Source organism: Lytechinus variegatus, chromosome 4 (assembly GCF_018143015.1).
Source record: "Lytechinus variegatus isolate NC3 chromosome 4, Lvar_3.0, whole genome shotgun sequence".
In the NCBI taxonomy this organism is placed as follows: Eukaryota; Metazoa; Echinodermata; class Echinoidea; order Temnopleuroida; family Toxopneustidae; genus Lytechinus; species Lytechinus variegatus.
The window spans coordinates 43,620,502-43,643,743 of NC_054743.1; the positions used below are offsets into that span (position 1 = coordinate 43,620,502).

The 23,242-nt window shown below is 36.0% G+C and overlaps 1 protein-coding gene across 2 annotated transcripts in view; it reads right to left on the reverse strand.

The window, feature by feature from the left end:
- The window catches only part of LOC121414127 (guanine nucleotide exchange protein smcr8a-like), a 46,949-nt gene that overhangs the window by 12,304 nt on the left and 11,403 nt on the right, over positions 1-23,242 (reverse strand). For both annotated transcript variants that reach the window (XM_041607194.1, XM_041607195.1), the window contains exons 2-12: positions 22,354-22,454; positions 14,480-14,549; positions 9,154-9,236; positions 8,214-8,344; positions 7,344-7,729; positions 6,697-6,862; positions 6,050-6,234; positions 5,411-5,535; positions 4,747-4,807; positions 1,914-2,032; positions 1,180-1,343 (exon numbers count right to left, since the gene is read on the reverse strand). In XM_041607194.1, the coding sequence (XP_041463128.1) occupies positions 1,180-1,343; positions 1,914-2,032; positions 4,747-4,807; positions 5,411-5,535; positions 6,050-6,234; positions 6,697-6,862; positions 7,344-7,729; positions 8,214-8,344; positions 9,154-9,236; positions 14,480-14,549; positions 22,354-22,454 (1,591 nt within the window). The remainder of the gene's footprint in view (positions 1-1,179; positions 1,344-1,913; positions 2,033-4,746; positions 4,808-5,410; positions 5,536-6,049; positions 6,235-6,696; positions 6,863-7,343; positions 7,730-8,213; positions 8,345-9,153; positions 9,237-14,479; positions 14,550-22,353; positions 22,455-23,242) is intronic.

Consider the following 23,242-nt stretch of genomic DNA (forward strand, 5'->3'; position numbering starts at 1 on the left):
GCCCTGTCTTACAAAGACTTGTGATTGATCCAATCAATCGCAACTATGGAAAGCCAGCAATGTCGACATCTAAAATACATGTTTGTTCAAAATATTTTCTAGATATAATGTATATTCATACATTCACAGTTTTCTTGACAATTCAGTATCCTTTTCTTTGTTTTCAAAGGACATTGTGCAAATTTCCGAAAGAAAAATATATGACATTGATGGATTTCCATACACTTGTGGTTGATCAGATCAATGGTATTTTTTTGTAGGACGGGGCCCAGTTCAGGGAAACATAATTCAATTTCAGGACTTAAACCTGGGCCCTGTTGTCCATAGAGGTTGACTGATCTGATCAATTGCAACTATGGACGGCCAGCAACGTCAGCATCTATTATGCATGTTTGTTCAAAATGTTTCCTAGCTGTGATATATATTCATGCATTCATTGTTTTCTTGAAAATTCACTGCGCTTTTCTTTGCATAAAAAGGACATTGTGCAATTTGTTTGTAGAAAAAATTATGACACTGATGGATTTCCATAGAGTTACGATTGATCGGATCAATCATAACTCTTTGTACAACAGGGCCCTGGTTCTAAGACTGTTAAGGCTAAACCAAATTGCTGATTAAATTTGAAATACTTTATTGTAAACTTTGTAACATATTTTTCAACTAAAAAAATAATCTTCTTGAAGAATGGGGGGATGGAGGGGCTCCCTTAGACAAACTCTGACCAATTTGATATGCATTTTATTTGTCCCTCTGTGCAAGCTAATTATGGGATATACATGTAGAAAGGGGGAGGTCTTATTATTGAAAATTGAAACATTTAATCATTGGTCAATGAGAAATGAAATATAATCAATCATCAATCACCATCATTATCAATATCAAACATGTAATCATCAACATCCTTCTTCCCCCCCCCCCTCCTCCTCACCACCAACATCAACATCATCATTATAGCAATCATTTATCATCTCCATCACCATCCTCCTCATCTTCATCATCATCATCATCGTCTTCATTATTATCATCGCCACCAACATCATCATTGTCAGCATCATCACCATCAAATTATCATTTTAACTATCATCTTCGTCACCATCATCAATGTCTACAGAATAATTCATTAACTGCAATCATCATTACAGTGCTTGCTGATTTATTTTAGAAATAGAAGCTTACCTGATGACGATCTTTGCGGATCAGTCAGCGAGGAACGGGAGATATCAACCCAGCTACCAAAATTCTCTTCTGTGAAAAGGCCATCCTTGTCTAGTAATGGGGTAATAGGGTCTGGACATAAGAATAGTTCCTCCATGCTCTCATCTACCTCATAGTACAGAGATCTAAGGAGAGAAAAAGTTATATCATTTTAAAAAAAATGAGGGGGTGGTGGAAATAAACGAAGAATGAAAGAAAATGATCAAGAGGGAGAGAAGAGAGAGACAGAGATATATGAAGACAAGCACAAGAAGGAATGAGCTCCAAATGACACATATTTTTTATCTTTTATTTTGTATTTTTCATTAAATGGTATAGCATAATAACCTTAACTAAAATTCAACAAATAAAGAACATCAAATGGCGTGAAAGACTTTGATTATGGACATCCTTCATGATGAAAATTTCGCCATTTTTTAATATATGCAAACTTGCAACTAAAGAAAACAACTCTTCGTCATTAGGATTCCTTTATCAGTTACAAATTGTTTTTAAGTTGTATTTTTTAATATGATAGAAGTAACTCTGTACATTTAGATATGATCGTAAAGGAAAATCTTGGGAATCAAAACTAATGTTTGGGTGTACATGTGTGTGTGTGTGTATTTGTAACCAACTGAACATTGTATCTTTTTTTTTAAAGATGACAAAAATACATGTATTAAATGAAACTGTACCTCGGCAAAGATACTCACTCTAAAGATGCATAGGTTGACCCCATGACAAAGCGAGCTTCATAGCTGGGCGGCAGCGAGTCAAAGACGGACAGATCTTCCTGGCAGGATGAGAAACTCTCCATGGAAACGGATGCAGACTAGATAGTGATGATGCATTCCAGGATGGTTAGACCATGCATGCAGAGCAGCAGGGAGAGGTTAGATGGGGGAGGAGAATGGAAGAGAGAGAGAGAGGAGAGTGAGCATTGGAGTTTTTTAGACAGATGTTTACCAGAGAGCGGGAGATGGAGGGGGGGGTGTTAGGAGGAAACGATAGGGGAAACATGAGGGAGAGGGGAAAGGGAAAAGAAAGGAGATAAAGGAAGAGGAAGTGATATAGGAATGGAGGAAGGATGGGATGAACAATGTGGTGATGGGGAAGAGGAAATTGAAAAGGAGACAACGGATAGGGAAGAGGAAGGAGAGAAGATACAAGGTGAAAGGGGAAATAGAATGGGGAGAGGGGCAAAATGTGAGGAGGGGTGGGGAGATTAGTGGGAATGGGTGGAAAGGGGGCAGAGGAATAGGAAGAAGAAATAGGTGACAGGGGATGGGCAAGGAGGGGGATGGGGGAAGAGGAAATGGAATGGGAAGAGGGGAGGAGGGATGCAAGATGAGAGGGGGAAGGGGAGGGGAAGAAAGGAGATAGAAGAAGAGTAAGAGGAAGATGAGAATGTCAAGGGGAATAAAGAATGTGAGGGAAGGGGGAGACCAAAGAGGGGGGAGTGACAAGGAAGGGAATGCGGTGGTAACAGGAGACAAAGTGAAAGGAAACACAAAATCACAATGAGTAAGATACAATTACACAAACCAAGAATTTATTGATACATGTGAGGAGGAAGGGATTCCAGATCAAAAGAAAAAGCAACAAAACAGAGAATTGAGAAAATGAATTACATTGTAGATAAAGGAGAAAATACAGGGAAAAAGATAGTTAAAGGATATATAGAGGATAAACATTACATACACAATTGAACAACAAGAGGGTAAAGAATTCAACATTGTGTTGAGGGAGAAAAAATGTTAAAGAAAATAAGAAAATGAACACAAAAGAAAACAAAACAAAGTGGAATGAAGACAAGGTGTGGGAAAAACAAGAAAGAGGAAATAGCAAGGGAGAGTTATAAACACCTTGATCCAGCATTTTAACAAACATTTGGTTTCACATTTGGTTCATTAAAAAATGCATTATTCTTGAGCCAATTATTCATAACATACAAGCTTTGCTTCATTAAACCATGTCAGTGTTTCCATGCAGTTAATATCACAAGGAAATGGCAGGACATTCTTCTTTTAGATGTATAATGCTGTTTGAAAACACAATAAATACCAGTAAAATTTCTCTGATTTACTGCACAGTGAAAATGAATCTTTAAATGTTATTTCCTGCTTTCAGTTCTTTGTATTAGGTTGCAATTGCATAGAAGAGAATCAAATGCAGTTAGAATTAATTCAAAGGCATAACCCTCTAAAGCATGGAAGAATGCTAATATCATTTCATGCAATGATTAACAAATCCCTCAAATGAGTAGATTTCAATAGTAAAATAACTGCATAATACTACAACTGACAATAAAAGTTTGTAACAAAGAATTATATATAGATTTTATACACGATAGCAAATAACAATTAGAGAGAAAGCCATTTTGTCACTACTGTGGTCTGAATTGAAAAAAAAAATAACTGGAGTAACTTTCTACATACATTAACTATGAAAAACAATATATATCCATTTCACCTAATAGTTTCCCTGCTATTACTGTTTTGTAATACTGTCAAAAACATAATTGGGGGGGGATGGTTCAGGGGATCTCCTGTTTCAATACAAACCCAGGTGGCAGTAAAGTATATTTTAGCATGAACACTTCATTTAAAATAAGGGCAATATTAACCATAACTAGAAAATAAATTTGCTACCAATGCATTATTTTCTTCATTTTGGAAAAAAAAATTGTTCTATGATCTATCACAGCTAATATTCCCAAAACATGTGTCAAGTTTAACCATAGTCTAAATCTGGGATATATATGGAAAGCCAATGTGACAACCAATATTTGGCTATTATGATCCATTTCATTAAAGGTCAAATCCACCCCAGAAAAAAATGTTGATTTGAATCAATGGAGTACAATCAAACAAGCATTACACTGAAGATTTCATCAAAGTTGGATATAAAATAAAAAAACTTATGACAATTTTAAAGTTTCCTTTGTTCTCTATCTTTCTTTTTTTTTGTCTGTTGCTTTTGTGTCCCGTACGACAATGTACTATGTTTAATTTCAGTTGAAATGGATATGTACTAATTGAATCAAGTCAAGTGTTGGGTCTTGTGCCCCTTCTGTTACTACTTGAGAATCCCCATCAAATCAAGTATATATACTTTCCATTTTCATATCGAAAAAATATTGATGAATTGTCACCTACGTCACAGCATGGAATCGCCCCAAAGATTTCACCGAAATTGCCGGAGCTGACAATCAAGTTGCCATTTATCCAGCTGTTACCATAGTAAGAGTCAAAGACAAGGCTTCTATAAAGCAAATCAAAACCAATGACTTTGCAGAAATTGACAAGAGTGTGGATGACTTTCATTGAAATAGTGCAATGAAATGCATAACAAATTAATGGGAAATGGTGTACTTATTATTCCCATGAACTTATCATTTCAGTCCAAAATCTGCACATAAATTGAATATTTGCTATTAAATACAGATTGAAGTCACATTTAGCTTTCCAAAGTGAATACTCTAGGTTTGTACCATAGGTCAACTTTATACACATTTGTGGATGCAGGCCTATACTTTGTACTTACCATGCCCTGGGATCTCTTGCCTAGACCATGGAGTTCCCATTGACAGTTTGCTATACATTGCCTGCATAGGGAAGACAAGATGATAAATAAAAAGAATAAATGTTAGAAGGGAGTGCATCTAAATTCATTTTGAAAATAGTCCATAATAATTTCTTGTATGGTATTTACACATTACAAAGCCAATTATTGACAAGCAAAACCATAAATTTTCAACTACTTTGTTTTTCTATATTTGTGTTGTTGTTTGCAAATTAAAATAAGATCTCTCTGATCATAGAAAACAGAAATAGAGGAAGATGATGGATTGATATGTTGGTAGTGGTGATGGTGGTGGTGGTGGTGGTGGTGGTGATGGTGATGATGATGAAGATGATGATGATGAAGATGTTGACGATGATGATGGTGATTATGATGATAATGATGATGATGATGATGATGGTGGATTGGTATGGTGGTGATGGTAAAGGTGATGATAGTTATGGCAATGACAAGGGAGAGGATGTTGGTGGTGGTAGTGGTGACAATCATGACAGAGGATGATAATTGTGGTGGTGGTGATGACAATGATTATAATGTTGGTGAAGATTGAAGAGGATGACAAAGATGATGATGATGATAATGAAGACTGCTTCTAATTGACAACAGTACCAGTTAGAATACTTACAAGTTAATGGCGTTGAGGAAGTTAAGAGTGACAGTTCTCCCTATCGTGAGGAGGGAGACCGATGGCTCCACAAGAGGTGACTCCTGCTTCTCCAGGTGGAGTATATTACCATCTCGGCAGTAGAACTAGTAAGGAATAATTATTAAAAAGAAATAGTCCACGCTCCTTATTTCTCTATAGAAAATGACTTGACTCTATGTCATTTAACTTTTAGAGTTACAACACAGTATAGCTCATTCTCTCTTCCCCGACAACATATACATCACTCACAGTGAAAGACAGTAAAGACATCTGAGATGACTAGTATTCTTACCAGTTACTTGGCTCTAGCCTCTACCATCTGTTTTTGCATTTCAACTGGTTTACAGTCATTTCAGAATTTCACCAAATTTCTAGGAAAAAAACATTCCTATCTCTCTTGATCCATCTTCTTGCCTTTAAATTTCATCTCCCATCAGTTTTCCCCACCTTATCTCTACACAGCCAACGAGTTCTTTCAAGGCCTGGTAACATAAACATTAGCGATTGATTGTGCAGCTGATTTCTATGACCGATTCCATTGACTATTACATATGGTCAATCGTAAAAATCAGCCTTGCGATCAATCACCAAGCTTTAAGCAAAAGGGCCCACACCTACCTTTAGTAGTTTTCTTAACCTGTTGAGCCCCTCCTTAGCCCCATAGCTACATAGTTCGTGTAGGGTTCGAAGACTGCGATCGAACCTACGAGGGTTGATGGCTCGGACTATCTGGGGCTGGTAAGGGGCATTGGGGTCGTTGTTGGAATCGGTATCTTCTGTCATCTCGGAGTGACTGGAACTTCCTTCGAGATCAAAAATTATAATAAAGCCATGGTTATGAATTTACACAATCACTGTTAGTTGAATTATTGTATTCTTAAAGAGAATAGAGTTTATTTTGTTTTGTCTTTGCTTTTACAAAAGTATATATTTTACATCCTTAATTTGTACTCATGTTTTTCTGAGTTTCAGTGTTGGTTGTACTCTATTGTAGTGAAGAAGTTTGTTTAAAGCTTAATACATACAGTAGCTACATGTACTTATCATACTGTCTCAGTCTCAACTTTTGCGGTTGCCTAACTGTAGTGGAAATCATGTGAAAAGATCAACAGATCCTAATAAAGAAATCCAGTCCTTCTTCAAAGACAAATTATACTGAGGTTACCTTTTCTGTGCACTGGTTTTTGTTACTGCCAAACTGTAGGTTTGTCATTAAAAATATTTATGTAGACACTTCATTGGAGAGAGAAAGGGGCTTCTCTTACTTTTTCTGAGTCTTGATTTGGATGGTTGCCTTACTGTGTCTTCATCACTGCAGTAACCCTCGTGATGAATGTTCTGTGCAGAGACTGGTTTGGACTTGCTGCTCTGGGGATCTGAGTATCTCTCCTTTAGACGGCGATACCTCATCTCCATCTTCTTGTTCTTTTTCTGTAATGATAGCAGGGATGTAGAGAAATTGTTAACGTATCACAATGATCATCTTTATTAAGCAAGGCAAGTGTCAAATTTCAAAGAAGTTTAAGAACAGAACAAGAAGCAATTATTGTATTGGTGAACTGCAGCATAATCTTGATCAATATCATCCTCAGTATCATTATTACCATCACCAATATCATCTTCATAATCACCATCACCATTATCATCACCATCCCCATTAGCATTATCATCATCATCATCATCATCATCATCACCATCATCATAATCATCTTCATCATTATCACCATCAACATCTCCATTCCCATCATCATCACCGTGATATCACCATCATCATAATCATCATCATCATCACAATCATCATCACCGATATCATCATCATCATCATCAATGTGTAGATATATCACCTCCCTGCATTGAAACATACATTTTCTTACAAAAAATGGGGGGGAAGTCTTCAATCTTCAATATTTACCAGAGCTGGGGTAACGGCCTCCAGGATGACCTCAATCTCCCTGATTGCCTTCTCCACAGCCTCCAGCTCCTCCCGCTTCCTGGCATACTCCTTCAGCTCTGCCACAATCTCCTGCTCTTGCTCTTCCGCATCCCCCACCAACTCCTCCTTGGGGCCCGACTCTTCTACCTCCTCCTTCTCCTTCTCCCCTCCGTTCTTCTCTTCATCGTCTTCATCCTCCCCTTCACTACCACTCCTACCATTAGTGGTGGTGGTAGTCGTGGTGGTGGTGGAGGCGGTGGAGTTGGAACGTGAGATGTGGTTGTTTTTATGGATGTGTAACCTGGCACATTGCACCCTAGACTCCTGCTTAACTTCCATCTCCTCGAGCTGTGTCTTAATGCTCTCTGTGGGGAAAGGGCAAGATGGGGATTATTGCAGCAATGACTTTTAACTTTGGTATCATACACTGTATACTGTTTATATGAGTATTTGTCATTTTAGTACATTAACAATGAAATTGATCCTTCCCTTGTTAATCACCCTCTGTGAATCAAGTGCTGTGTTTTCTCTTTCTCCCATCGGCCCCCCTCCTCAAACCTATCAATGCTATTCTCGCTTACTTTTTTTTAATATTATTCCTTGTCAAGTTGTTTATTTTCATTTCAACAATGATTTCTTTCACATTTCTATTATGCACTGCTCCCTTTATCCCTCTTCTATCTCACCTTCTCTCTGTCTATCTCTCCATCTAGGTCCCTTTCTCTCCTTTATTCTTTCTCTCTTTCCCCTCATTTTGTCAATTTCTCTATCACTCTCCCCCCGCACCCTGTGTTATGTGTTTGGTAGTCCATCTCTCTCTCTCTCTCTCTCTCTTGAGAGTTGCCGTACCTTTGGTGAAGATAAGATCGGCCAATCGTCTGATCATCTCTTCCCTAAAGATGACATAGTTTCCATAGCGATAGTACTGACTGACTTGGTGGAAGGAGGCTATAATGTGCTGGAGATTGGAGCGGAGTTTGCTGCAGGGAAAAAAGCAAAACCAATATCAAGGTTTATATTCAATAACAATGGCAGGAGGTTAACAGGAAAGATGATATGATAAAAACAAATTTGCATAACAGACTTCAAAACAAGGCACAGAATGCCACATCAGCAACTTAAGTATATACCATTATGCCACGTAACCCCAGAATACAACATGTTCCATCAATGTACAATATACGTGTATAATGAACCCTATTTCTCCTGCAAATGGTGATACATTATGATTTTCCTTTTTATTATCCTTTTCTCTTGAATTATTGCCTATTTTATTTTAGCCTTTAAAAGTATGTACATGTATAGTATATCCAAATTAAAATGAACCACTTTTCTTCTGCAAAATTAAATTGTATAATTTGCAAGGTTATACTTTTCTGTGCACATTTTTTTTCTTTACATAAATTTTCTTTTAACCTTTAAAAGACCCATTTACAAACATGTATCCTTTACAGTTCCCTTATAATAACCAAGTCCATTAAAAAAACACAGTAATCATGTATTTTCAGAGCAGGATCTTTGTAATATATTGTTAAAAAAATAAACAGAGCTGGAACAGGAATTAGCATGTTAACTTGATTTTAAGAAATGTAACATCTATCCATTCAACCTCATATTCTGCTGATCTGTAAGATCTTTTTATTTCACAATCTTGCAAATGTGCTGGTTCCTATCAATATATATTATTTTTCACTTCTTTACCCAACCTATAATTACATGTATGCTTTTTTTGATTTGCTGATATATGTAATATAAAAGAAGTCCTTTTGAAAGTTTCTCCAATACTCACTTTTTATCAGCACTGATATAAGCCATGCAGAACGGTCTGACAAATCCTCTGGCATGGATGTCATATAAGGTGAAATGGTGGATCTACGCATGCAAAACCAAAGAAAGTACAAAATACATTATACATCTGTACCCTCATTAGATATAACGTTGTGATGAAGTTATAACAACAACTTACAGAAGAACAGTGCACTGTGGATTAACATCCAGCAACATATAGGCCCATATTCTGAAGTCAGGTTTAACTTAAACTCAGGTTTAAAGTTGTGGTTTAAGTATGGGAAGCCAAAAGTATCAATTTTTTTATGAAGTTGAAGGTTTCTTATGTTTGCTTTGCTCCTTCCCGATTCATCGATGGTGAAGACAATAATCTATTTATACTTCCTAGACAATTATGAATGATTTGAGAGCCAAATGAGCTGAAATATGATATCTCTACCGTTAGTGATTTATGTAACAATTGGCTATCCATACTTAAACCACAACTTTAAACCTGAGTTTAAGTTAAACCTGCTATCAGAGTACGGGCCTTAATGTACAAAGTGTAACTGATTTGTAGGGACAGTAATACTACATTTAAAAATCTTGTCTATTCCATTTCTGAAACCCTGTAATGCAGTTTCAAACTTGACCTAAAATAAAATTTCCGACCTGTCATAGGAAATGTGCAGGACAAAAACTTAAATTCTGCTTTGCAAAGGTAAATACCTGCCAATTCTAATAGCCGAGTAATAGGATCAAATTACTAATTGCCAGAAATAGGAATGACAATTTTTTTTCCCCCAAAATAGGAATATTCCTTATCTAATAGGAACATTTAGTAGGTATAGCAATGGCATGTATGAAAAAAACACAGAAAAAAAGCAGTCTGTGTGGTCATGCTGTTTCTGAAGTAATCACATGAATATAATTATATTCTTGGATTCTCCTTACCAGCTCATATAACAACTGCTTTCCCGCAAACCCATTATAACTGCAGGATATCTTTAATCAATTCATGCTATAATCTCATTACCATGGTAACGTGATCCTGCTGCTGCTATTAAACTCACGATCAGTACTATAACTACTTTCTAAAACAAATCATATAACCTGCAGACAATAGGAAGATTCCATTTCCATATGGGGGGGTATGCTCACATCAGATAAATTTCTTTCTGGCTATTTGCCACTGTGTACTTTACAGTATGTTACAGGGAAAATAATTTTCTTTTATGTTCAGAGGCTACTTTTCATACCCTACTGTATAAAATTTGCAACACTGGGTAAGCTCTATTATTGCAATGAATGTGTATTTTTCAGGGCACTTTTGAGCGTTTCAGGGCCGAAATCGCCCCACCAAGTCCCTGTGTAGAATTTCCTTGTTATGTGGGCAGGAGTGCGTACAATGGCTGGAGACAACCTGTAATATGTTTCACAAATTCTTGGAAAAAAGAGAAATACATGTATCTCACAATTCTATTTCCCTCCTGTTGTAAGACATTATCTTTCTTTTTAAAGACCTTATCCAATTTTGGCAACAAATAGAAATAAACAATCTAAGGAGCTTTTCATGAAAGGGGGCTGTTGCAAGAAAATACTTGCAATCAATTGCAAATTCCAGATGAAATTTACAAGTGATAGATCAATTCTAACCATAACCCTATAAACCAAATCAATTTATATTTGATGATGCAAGAAACAGACAATCAATTGCAAAATTTGCAATGAAATGCATGACTTACAATTGATATTGAGACCTAAAATCGATAACGATTTTCAGTTTTATCCGAAAAATTATACATACAATCAGACACATGTGTTTTTCAGACATTTAAAAATCAATGAAAGTTGTAAAAATTTTGTTACAAGTGGAATGCCTCTGGCCATCTCACCTGCATCACGCAGTTCAATATAGCAGCAGTGCTGACTTTGAAAACTACTCTAACTCGCACAAGATGTTCAGTGATACTTGATTACTCTTATGTCCAAGTTTCATGAATCAGATCCATAAACTTTCAAAGTTATGATGGTAATTCAACAGATACACCCAATTCGGCCAATGTTCATTGACCTTTGACCTTGGTCATGTGACCTGAAATGTGCACAGGATGTCCAAGTTTCATGAATCAGATCCATAAACTTTCAAAGTTATGATGGTAATTCAACAGATACCCCCAATTCGGCCAAAGTTCATTGACCCTAAATGACCTTTGACCTTAATCATGAGACCTGAAATTTGCACAAAATGTTCAGTGATGCTTGATTACTATTATGTCCAAGTTTCATGAATCAGATCCATAAACTTTCTCTAAGTTATGACATCATTTCAAAAACTTAACCTCAGGTTAAGATTTTGATGTTGATTCCTCCAACATGGTCTAAGTTCATTGACCCTAAATGACCTTTGACCTTGGTCATGTGACATAAAACTCATACAGGATGTTCAGTGATACTTGATTAACCTTATGTCCAAGTTTCATGAACTAGGTCCATATACTTTCTAAGTTATGACGTCATTTCAAAAACTTAACCTCAGGTTAAGATTTTGATGTTGATTCCTCCAACATGGTCTAAGTTCATTGACCCTAAATGACCTTTGACCTTGGTCATGTGACATGAAACTTTAATAGGATGTTCAGTAATACTTGATTAACCTTATGGCCAAGTTTCATGAACTAGGTCCATATACTTTCTAAGTTATGATGTCATTTCAAAAACTTAACCTCAGGTTAAGATTTGATGTTGACGCCGCCGCCGTCGGAAAAGCGGCGCCTATAGTCTCACTCTGCTATGCAGGTGAGACAAAAATGGTCTCCTGAAAGTCATTTGATTGTTACATGCATGAACAGTAGTGTCAAATATCTTCTTTTAAGTATACAGAGCGATAGATGATAAATTTGTCACTCATGATTTCTGGAAAATGTCAACGGTTTTAGAAAGAAATGTGAGCAATATGTGTGCATTAATAACGATTAATTTTGACCTCAACATTTGGGTGGATAATAACATCAAACATTCTGCAAACAACCCTCAGCACTTCACGCAATCCCTGCAAGCTAAGGGGGGGGGGGGCTCTAATTGTGGACTTTTTTTACCAGGATATCAACAGCAGAAGAGAAGTCTATTATATTGACTTTATTTTGCCTCTTTATTGGGAAAAAAATTATCTGTGCTTTATATCTTTATACCTATTTTTGCCTTTGCCAGGCTACTGTTTCATATAAGAATCAAGAAGGTAAGGGGGAAAAGAATGTGAGTGTAGCATGCCTCAAAGCAATGAGCCTGAATAGCTCAGTTGATAGAGCACTGGTCATGTACGCTGAGGTCTTGGTTTCAAATCCTGATCAGGGCAGCATATTTTGTTTTTTCTAACTTGTTCCTATCAAGAAAGTATAATATTCTGGGACAAATATCAGAAGAGACTCTACCTTAAAGGGGAATGAAACCTTTGGAATAGGCTTGTGTAGAAACAGAAAAATCAAATAATAAGAATAAAGAAAGTTTGAGAAAAATCAGACAAATAGTGAGAAAGTTATGAGCATTTTGATATTGCAATCACTAATGCTATGGATATCCTCACATTGGCAGTGCGACAAGGATGTGTGATGTCACTGATGAACAACTTTTCCTTTGGTGGACTATAAAATACCCTCAAAATGTCTCTTTTTGCTTTTTCTTATGATGATACAAACTCTTTATCCATGATGTGTTCTTAAAAAATATGTATTACATGCCCTCATGGAGAAAGAACAGTATGATTTATTGATAGATGTGATAAAAGAGGCAATTCAAGTGAAATATATACTAAAGTAATGGGGAGAGTTGTTCACAAGTGACATCACACATCTTTGTCGCATTGCCAATTTGCTATCTCCATAGCATTAGTGATCGCAATATTCAAATGCTCATAACTTTCTCATTATTTGTCCGATTTTTCTCAAACTTTCGTTGATCTGTTTCTTTGATTTTTCTGTTTTCACACAAGCTATCTTGTTTCAATGGTTTCATTCTCCTTTAACTAGGTTTGGGATTCTTGTTTTACAAAAAGGAAAGGAAATAACAAGTACATGAATCATGCTTCCCAGCTGATCTTTTGGATTTTGACCCCTTCATGTTGTTATGGGACACAATAGTGAGTCTACATTTAAAGATAAATGTCCGTTTTGGTAACAATTTCAAAATAAGTTTGTATATAATCCAATCAAATGACCAGCCAGTCTGTATATTGAAATAAAAAATAAAAATATGTGCTAACAGATTCTGGAGAAATTTTGTAATCGCTGAGAAATTAGTGAAACAAGCATGATATTATGAGGTTTTTATACAAGCAATAATAATACACTGTCCCATGTGCGCTTATTTGTGTTGACGGTCTTCAGCGCGATTGTTTTTCAGCTTAGATTTCATGATTTCACAGAGTTCAGTATTAAACTGTACATAATCTAGATCCACGATGATACAGTGACAATCTTGGTTTGACAGACTTTCATTTGAAATCACTGCTTATTGCAAGTACATCCGTTTTAACTTTAATAGTATTTTTATAGATTCTTGATGATATTCTTGACTATATCTGTCTTGACAATAGGAAATGTCAAACGTTGATTAAGTCATGCGGAGGGGGGGGGTTATAAACATAATAAATATATTCATCTCCAAAACATATTTTTTGTATCTACTTTTGTAATCTTGCAGCTCAGGGTTTTGATTGAATCATATACATGTATATTGCAAGCCGATGACTTTCAATTTTCAGAATTTATTTATAGCAATCATTACAGGGGAATGGATTTGCCTACCAGTACCAAATTTGATTAGCAATTTTTGTCATAAGAGAAAAGCTTTCAACTACATTCGGATAAAAAAATCTATTATTAAAAAACAAAAGAATTTTTGTGTACATGTAGTAGTATTTTAAAATATGTACAATGTAGAGCAAAGTGGGATGTGATGCCATGAAAATTACCGTACTACGATATAGACACTGCTAGAATCTATCTTGAATAATGCATTCTAAAGACCTAGACCCGCATTTTGAAGTCAGGCTAAGACCATGGTTTAACTCTGTGCTAAAATTATGGAAAGCCAAATATGTCAAAATATTGTTTACATTGCATGTTTCTTATGTTTACTGTGCTCTTTCCTAACTTGTGAATGATGAAGAAAGCTATCTCATTTATCTCCTTCTGAAACAGTTAAGAATGATTTGAGAGAAAAATGAGCTGATAGTGCTGTTAGAGATTTATGCAACTATTGGCTATCCAAGGTTAAACCACAACTTTAAACCAGAGTTTAAATTAAATCCGACTTCAGAAACGGGTCCTAGTGTCATAACCATGTCTTACATAGGAATAAGTGTTATCTTTCTTATCCTCTAGCATCACTGAGGTGTCTTCTGAAAGCTTGAAGGTGTTCCTGTGCAGAGGGAGAAAGAAAACAATGGTGAAAGTCAGAACTCATAGAAACAAGGCTTGATAACAACAGTCCTGGGATGGTTTTCAGTTCGATACTTAAACCTGAATTTTAGGTATTTTACTCAGTATTTTCATTTTGTTGAAGTAAAATACTTAAACATCTTTGATATTCAATTGTTGGGGCCAAAGTATATTGCTAAAATCTAAGTCAGCTGCCTACCAGACTTTAACTGGCTTGCGTGCAGTGTACAAACGTGATACGCAGAGTCATACATTCTCTGTATACACATTACGCATTATTTGGATTAACGTCACAACGGTTATTAATCTGGATTGACAAAGTAAAATACATATGTGATCTGAATATGAGTTTAGGTATTTGCTTCTAAAGCCAAGTACAATGCTATTAAAGTACATGTATAATACTTCCAAAATTAATGCTTCCAATTACGTGTAAATACCGGCCCTGTACTCCAGTGGAGTACATACAGTATCATGAAATAAATAGTGATTTTCCACTGACAACTGCTGTTAAAAGCAAAGAGAATACAGTGCTCAGCAAATTTCCAATCCCCTTGCCAGCACTTATTAAATTTTAATCCAATAGATCTTGTAAGTCAACAAGGAAATCATTGAAATGGGTTTCATTGCAATTTCTGCCAATAGCTGCCAAAAAAGATTAGTATTGAACTGGCATACATGCACCCCTTCTCTTTGCATTTTGATTTCTTGAAACAAAATGAATACATGTAGACAGTTTCTCTATAAGGGGGCCATTCAAATGTATTGCTGTACACATGCGTGACCAAGTTGTTTCCAAACACCCCCTAACCGATTTTTTTTTCTGTGTGCAAAATAACCCCCTTAATAAATTTTTGCGGGCTTTATTTACACAATTTGGCCCCTAAAACAAGTTGTCGCCAGAATAAGACCTTGGGGGAAAAACATACCCTAAACAAGTTTGGCTAGTCTTTAAAAAAAAAGCTTTGGAAAAAAAAATACCCTAAATACATATTGACCAGTCTTTCAAAACCACCCTTTTCTTGAAAAGTAACAATGAGTGCACGCGCAGCCCACGTCCAAAACTGAAAAAAACACCCCTTTAAACATGTTTCTTGTACCGTGTTTACACATTGACTCGGCTCGCGTGTTGAATCCGTGAGCCGGGTTGAACACTGCGAAGAAGGGATCAGAGATCGCGTTCATACGTACATATAAAAAGGCGAGTTCAACACGGCTCGCGGATCTCAAACGGAAGAAGAATTATGACGTCGCAAATTAAACGCGGGAAATACACCCCCGGAATCGAATCTTGTCCGTGCGAACAACAATGCCAAAAGTGAAAGCGCGCGCAGTGACCTTGGTCAAGAGTGTTCGACACGGCTTTCTGTTTACACACGAAAAATTGCCGAGTCTGACTCGGGTAGCGGGTTGAAACCTTCGATTTTGTAGGATCGATAAAGCCGTGTTCGACACGGCTCGCGGATCACTCTGATCGCGTTTACACAGCATAAAATTGCCGTGTTGAGCACGGCTCTCGTGTTCAACCCCCGAGCCGAGTCAATGTGTAAACACGGTATTGGTCACGCATGTGTACAGCAATATATTTGACTGGCACGCCCCCCCCCCCTGGGTCTACAGTAGGTCCATGCATAATATACACTGTACATCAGATTGAAAAAATAGTTTGTCAGAGTCCATTCACTTCATATCTAAATCATTATAAAAATTTAAAATCTTTCTGAAAGCATACATGCATACTGCATGTGTCGTAAAGGACCCTCTGGTTTTTCAAGGTCAAGTCCACCTCAGAAATCAAATCCACATCCTAATGAGTGAGTTGATGATGTCACTCACTATTTCTTTTACTTTGTATTGTTTGCATTATACAATATTTCGAATTTTACGAATTTGACGATTTGGATCTCCTTGCCTGAAGCACAAAATGTTAAAATAATGGAATTCCACATGTTCAGGGAGGAATGAAACTTCATTTCACCGACAATGACGAGAAACTAAAATATTTCATATAATAAAATACAAAAAAAATAGGGAGTGAGTGATGTCATCATTTCCTCATTTGCATACCTACCGAAATGTGCATATAACTGTTTTGTGAAATCAAGCAAAACTTTAAAATGCCAAAACTTTCTTATTTTACATCCGATTTTGATGAAGTTTTAAGTGTAATGCTTGTTGAATTTTTCTCTTTTTATTCAAATAATGTTTTTGTTGGGGTGGACTTGTCCTTTCATGATGCACACTTGCAATACCGTACAACAAACTATGATCCAGTTCTTTTTTTATTATAGGATAAGTCCACCCCAACAAAAAGTTGATTTAAATTAAAAGAGAAAAATCCAACGAGCATAACACTCAAAATTTCATCAAAATCGGATGTAAAATAAAAAAAGTTATGACATTTAAAAGTTTCGCTTAATTTCACAAAACATCCTCGTTGGTATCCAAATGAGGAGACTGATGACGTCATCCACTCACTATTTCTTTTGCATTTCATTATATGAAATATTCTCCTTTTCTCCTCATTGTCAAGTGAAACAACGATTTTTTCCTTCCTGAACATGTGGGATTAGCATTATTAAACACTATGGTTCAGTAACTTCAGTCAAGTTGGTCTTTATTGTCAAATCTGTAAAAAATGAAATATTGTATAATTCAAACAATAAAAAACAAAAAAATAGTGAGTGATGGACATCATCGACTCACTTGCATGTCACCGAGTTGTGCATATCACTGTTTTGTGAAAAATAAGTGAAACTTTAAAATGCCATAACTTTCTTATTTACATCCGAATGATCCGATTTTTATAAGATTTTCAGCGTTATGTTAGTTTGATTTTTCTCTATTTAATGTAGATCAACATTTTTCTTGGGTGGACTTGACCTTTAAAAGGGTTTTATATGCATGCGTAAAACGAACTTGCAAAGTGAATGTATGTAGGTTTACTATATAATGTGCATGAACTGTCTCCGTATTTTAGATAAATCCAACATTCAAATTTATTCAAAAGTCTAGTTGTCTTGCAATTTTTAAAACACAATATTTCATAATCTCACATTTTTCATGTGAAACTTAAAACATTCACAAAATCTCTTGTATTGTTTTTTAGTATAGACATGGTCATTTTCAAACGTGAGTGACACGACAATCGGAGAGGTTTAAGGGCTCATATCTTCAAACTTAAAGGTTATGAATCAATCATGACTACTATATTATATACAATGTAGGACTGGCATGGGCCACTACGAGTTTGATTTGAATTCAACAATTCGTTTAGTAGATATGATTAAAAAACGGTGCGTGAGTGACACGACAAATTTTGGACATGGGTTTCTGACCACTAACACATATGGTTGGATTCGTGCCCAAGTAGTTGTCATGGAGTACTGTGAGTACCAGTAAATGGACATAAATAGTGTACCTATCTAACACATATAGTCAAAATCAATCAAACCTTCTCTATGGAAAATGGGACCCTCCTATATACCGTGAGTGACACGACATCCAAAATGTGAGTGACACGACAAGTGCAAATATACATTTATCTCAACATTGAAAGTATTTTTTGCATGATGTAGCAGAGTAAAATCTGAATTACATAATAACTGCTTTCTTTTTAAGTTCATAATATGTCATCCTGATGTTTTATTCTTGGTTTATGGTCATATTTGCCCATCAACTCACATTCCCTATACCATACCACATTGTCACACTAGGGCTTCTACCACTCTCCTCTTTAGAGGTGGGGGCACTTGAAGGAGGTGTTATGAGGTCTTGGCATTGACATCAACTCGAACATTCTTTTTGTGGCCTGATATCATTCAAAACTTTAACTCTTTCTCCCTATCTGTATATGAAAGTTTTATACAGGTTTATGCAATTCAGCATCTACAACGGATGGAATAATTTTTCCTTGTAAGAAAGGTATTCTCAATAGTCACTCACATCATCTGGCATGGTCTGGTAGCCAATGATGTTAGCTTTTTCCCCTGGAGGTCCAGCTCTGTTCTTATCAGGGTTCCCCCCACCAAAAAAAAAAATTGATCTACTGGTACATGGCAACTCATCCAAAGTTGCTGAAATCAAAATGCGGTCTCGGTTGGGACTTGTTGGGACCTACATGAACATGCATCATTTTGTTGTAATGAATATGTGTAAATGCAAATCTGCTCTGAACACACATCGGCCCACTTACGGTAGTTTGCTGTTCAGACCCTACATGTAGTTAATCACTAGCGGTATGAATGGTGGCCTACAAATAATGATTTTGAACTTGGCATGTAGCTGCTTCAAGCAATATCCAAAATGTTTGTTTTCTTGCAAATTTGTTTATTTCATGTCCTGGAATACAAGCTTTATGGCAAATGAAAAGGTTGATTTAATCAATCAGAAGGAAAAGAAATTTTCTTTTCCGAATTTGAAAAAATGTTTGGTGTTCATGGTGATCTCTTATATCTCATGTACACTACTTTACCACTAAAATTTCTGCAAATTTCAAAAAAGGATCTGTGACTTTTCTAGCTGAGTATTATAACAAAGAAATAACATTACTCAAAAGAAAGGTGAACTTTCTGCTTATTTCTGTAAATGGAGACAGGGAATGTTTGAGTAATACCTAGGTATGACTTGAACCATCACCATCACCAACCCTTTATGCATTGTAAATATGTCCATTGCTTAATAAAGTATAGTGGTTTTTCTCTTGATACATTCATAATTTTGTGTTGATTATGTTGTTATATTCTTAATCACAGTACATTCACCAAATTATGAATTAGGATCTGAGTCTTCACACCAATGGAAAATTGTCAGGATTTTTTAAACCAAGGCAACCACGGAGAGGAGAGAAAATAGATGAACTCAATGTCAAATTCAATATTTCCATAAAAAGGAGTAAAATTAGGAAAATGGAGGAAATTATTAGCCTAAAATAGGCCTAAATGATGTCAGGAACAACATTTTGATTGTATCCCTGGTAAAACGTTTCAAAAATTACTTGATGTCCTTTTTTATACACAATATAATACTGTGAGTGACACGACATTTCGTGAGTGACACGACATTGTGAGTGACACGACACAACTTTGACAGTTAATTTTAGCTTTACCTTAACACATTGGACCAAGTTACTTTATATACAATAAGGTACAGATAAACTGTATTTGCTCCAGTACTGGGACAAATTAATTTTCAGAATACACAGCTCTAGAAAACTTTTTGCATTTAAAACGTGAGTGACACGACAACCAGTTTTGAAAACTTCGAAACCCAATTTTTTTCAGAAAAACACTTCACAGAATATTTTTCTGCTTTTTAGGAGTTAGATACAATACACAGCTTGTATCTTGCCAACAAATGTGCTTCTAATACAAATTTTATATTGTGATAGGCAATATGTGAATTTTAATGCAAAAATCAACATTTTGTAACATTTAATTTCCCTTGCATTAAATTCACTGTATCTCAAGACATAATTAATAATTGTATGTAAATAAAATGGAAAAATATACTTTAAGATGTCTAGTTTCAAAAAACAATGAAGCCTAATGATTTCTAGCAAGTTTTAATTTTCACCCCCATGTCCACTTTTGTTTGAAAATGACCACACGTATTATCATCCTATACATGTCTAGGGTATTCAACATGTACATGTGTGTAAAAATTAGCAAACGTTTCAGGCCTAGAAATATATTCAGACTTTAATGTACATGAAGTGTAGGCCTGTGGCATTTAAAGAAACGGGGCCCCAGATGGAGAAGAAATAATGAGAGAGAGAGAGAGAGAGGGGGAATATAGGAATGCTGCCTCCATACTCGTCAGGTGATTGATAAAACATTAAAGTCATGTGACCAATTTTAACTATTCCTTGTCAGCACCTACACCTATATCAACTCTGACATCACAATGAAAAAACCTGGAAATGTCACTACGAACTAATGCACATAGAAGGAATAGGAAAGGTTGGGCAAATGCGGGGGAGATAATCAGGCTCTTACAACCCTCTCGATTATTAACCCTTTTATTTCTTCTGTTACTTTTCTCCTATTCATTTTAATAAGGAAGACACATTTAAGGGTGCCCCTCAAGAAATGTGGCAATCCAGAGAAAATATGGAGTAGGATCCATGTCAAGTATCAAGAGACCTTTTTATTTGCTTTGGCCAAGGAAATACAGACTGCTTAATGATTCATGAGGCACTTTGATGAAGGGTGTGTTGAATTTTCTGATGCTAGGCTCCACAAACACAAAGCGGAAGATTTTCACTGTGGGCTAACTTTTATGCAACATTTTTGCATCATACTTAATTGATTTTTTTCCTATTTAAAACCCACCCACTGCCAAACCAGGCCAAAGAGCAATAATGTGCAGTGCAAGTTGACATGCTCGCAGAGCATACTGTACATGAACTAAAAAAACCTACAATGTATTATTTTAAAAGGCAAAGGGTAAAGTCATGATCAAGATCTTTGCTGTGTTTGATCAAACTCTAATATCCAATCGCATTTTCTATCAATTACAAAAGACACTTTCTTCAGCATTTTACACTTGTTTCGAAAAAGAATAATTTTTACGATCGATGAAACATTGCTTTATTATAATATAAAGGCAAATGTGATCTGAACTACTGTACATGTTCATGTCCATACATAAAATCTGTTTGAAGCAAATGTTTCTTAAAAACTTTAAACTGAATACAATTTGCTCCAGAACTTTCCAAAGACAAAAAATGCTAGTCCCAAGTCGGCCTACAACATGTACATGTACATGTACAATAGGTGCAAACACATGCCAGATGTAAGCACTTTCAACAGTAAGGTATATTTACACTCTGCATTCAACAACAAAAAAGTAAATAAATGAATAAAATAAACTGCATATGTACATGTACATGTAACAAACAACCCCAAGTTTTATTTTTAGGATTTGCTTGGTCTGTATTTTTCCATATTAACAAAAATGTAAATAAAAAATCTTTCTCTCTGGATAACACATCTCTTCATATTCCTTGCATATTATTAAGGGGTACTAGGAACAGAATTGTGCATAATTAGGGACCGGTACTGCTCTTTCCGCGAGCTCCATTTGAAAGTGATTATCATTATGATTGCTAATGGTCTCAGCAGTCAAATGGACTGGCAATAGGGATATTCTGTACATACATACATGTATACACTGTAGCAAGTGCATATAACATCTCTGTCCATATACACCATGTAAATATTCTCACCATTTTGTTCACAAAGGAAATATTGGGATTGTTCGAGATGATCATAAAGTACATTAACCTGTGTATTTAATGGAAAACAAACCCAGAGAGATGAATAACCAAGATCTCAATTATAAAGACTTACATGTATATAATAACAAATACATAAATTATATAACAAGTTTACTATCGATCAGCCAATAAAATTGAATGATTTCAGTAGCTTTAAACTATTATTGCAAATTTGTTATTATAACAAGTTAAATGGGCCTTGAGTCTTCCCATGAGACCGAGACCGGGTATCCAATTTTTCTCAAATTTGTTTTTCTTTCATGATTGTTCAAACTCAAACTGCAGAGTAACTGTGAAGGGCATATTTCAGTTTACAATTGAAGAATCTACATGTAGTCTATTAAAAACAGAGTCTTCAATTAATATGAACAATCATCTTGATAAAAAAAAGAAAGAGAAAATCTACCTTGCATATCCTCCCTCATTACTGTAAAATGCATCATCGCACACAATGCTGTGTTCTTATTCTCTAAGAAACACAAAAGAATGTGTATTCAATTCTTACGTTGTTCTAGCATAGTTGGTTGCGTTATAATCCACGGCCATGATCTTGACAGCGTACATGTTCTTGTCGAAGCTGCTGCCCCCATCTTTTGGTATCGTTATCTGTGAGGAAGAGAGAGGTATTGTAGACATCAGAAAAAAAATTTGCACAAGAACGTGGTGTGGCTTCAAAGTGAATTTCTTTTTTCCGCATCCTATGCAGACATTTAAGAAGCGGTCCAGGGGGAAAAGACTCTGAACAGTATTTACACTTTAATAGAGCCCTTCATACACAGTAAGTACGTAGCTACCGGTATGTGCGGTAGTGAACGCAGGATTTTAGGGGGGTTCAAGCTGAATAAAATGTTGACAACCCCCCCCCCAAAAAAAAAAAAGTCTTCACCACAAACTTTACATTGTTTCCTACCCCTCCCCCCCAAAGAAAAGTCTTAAACCAAAATTTTATGTCATTTCGTACCTCAAAAAATTCGACAACTTACAAGCAAAAAAAAATTTCAAGGGGGGAGGGATTGAAATCCCCCCCCCTACATACATGTATGCTACTGTGGATGTGACCTGGACTTGGCGCAATTTGGGAACTACTATATCGAAGTGTGACAACAAGAACAAAATACAGATTTTGCATTTCTTTAATATACCATGGACCTATGCTTATGAATTCTTATGGTACATAACATGTATCTCTGAGGGGCATATTGAAAAACCTGACATCTGAAATTTGGAATGGAATTAATTTAACAAGGCCCAATCATTACGAAAATGTCCCGTTTGATTCTCGACCTCACTTCGGACTGCAAACTGCGGTTTTATACCCCGATTCGCGTTTGGAAACTTTTCCAACCCCGATAAACCCATCTTGGCCAGGTAATCCCCTTGTCTCGATTTCACCA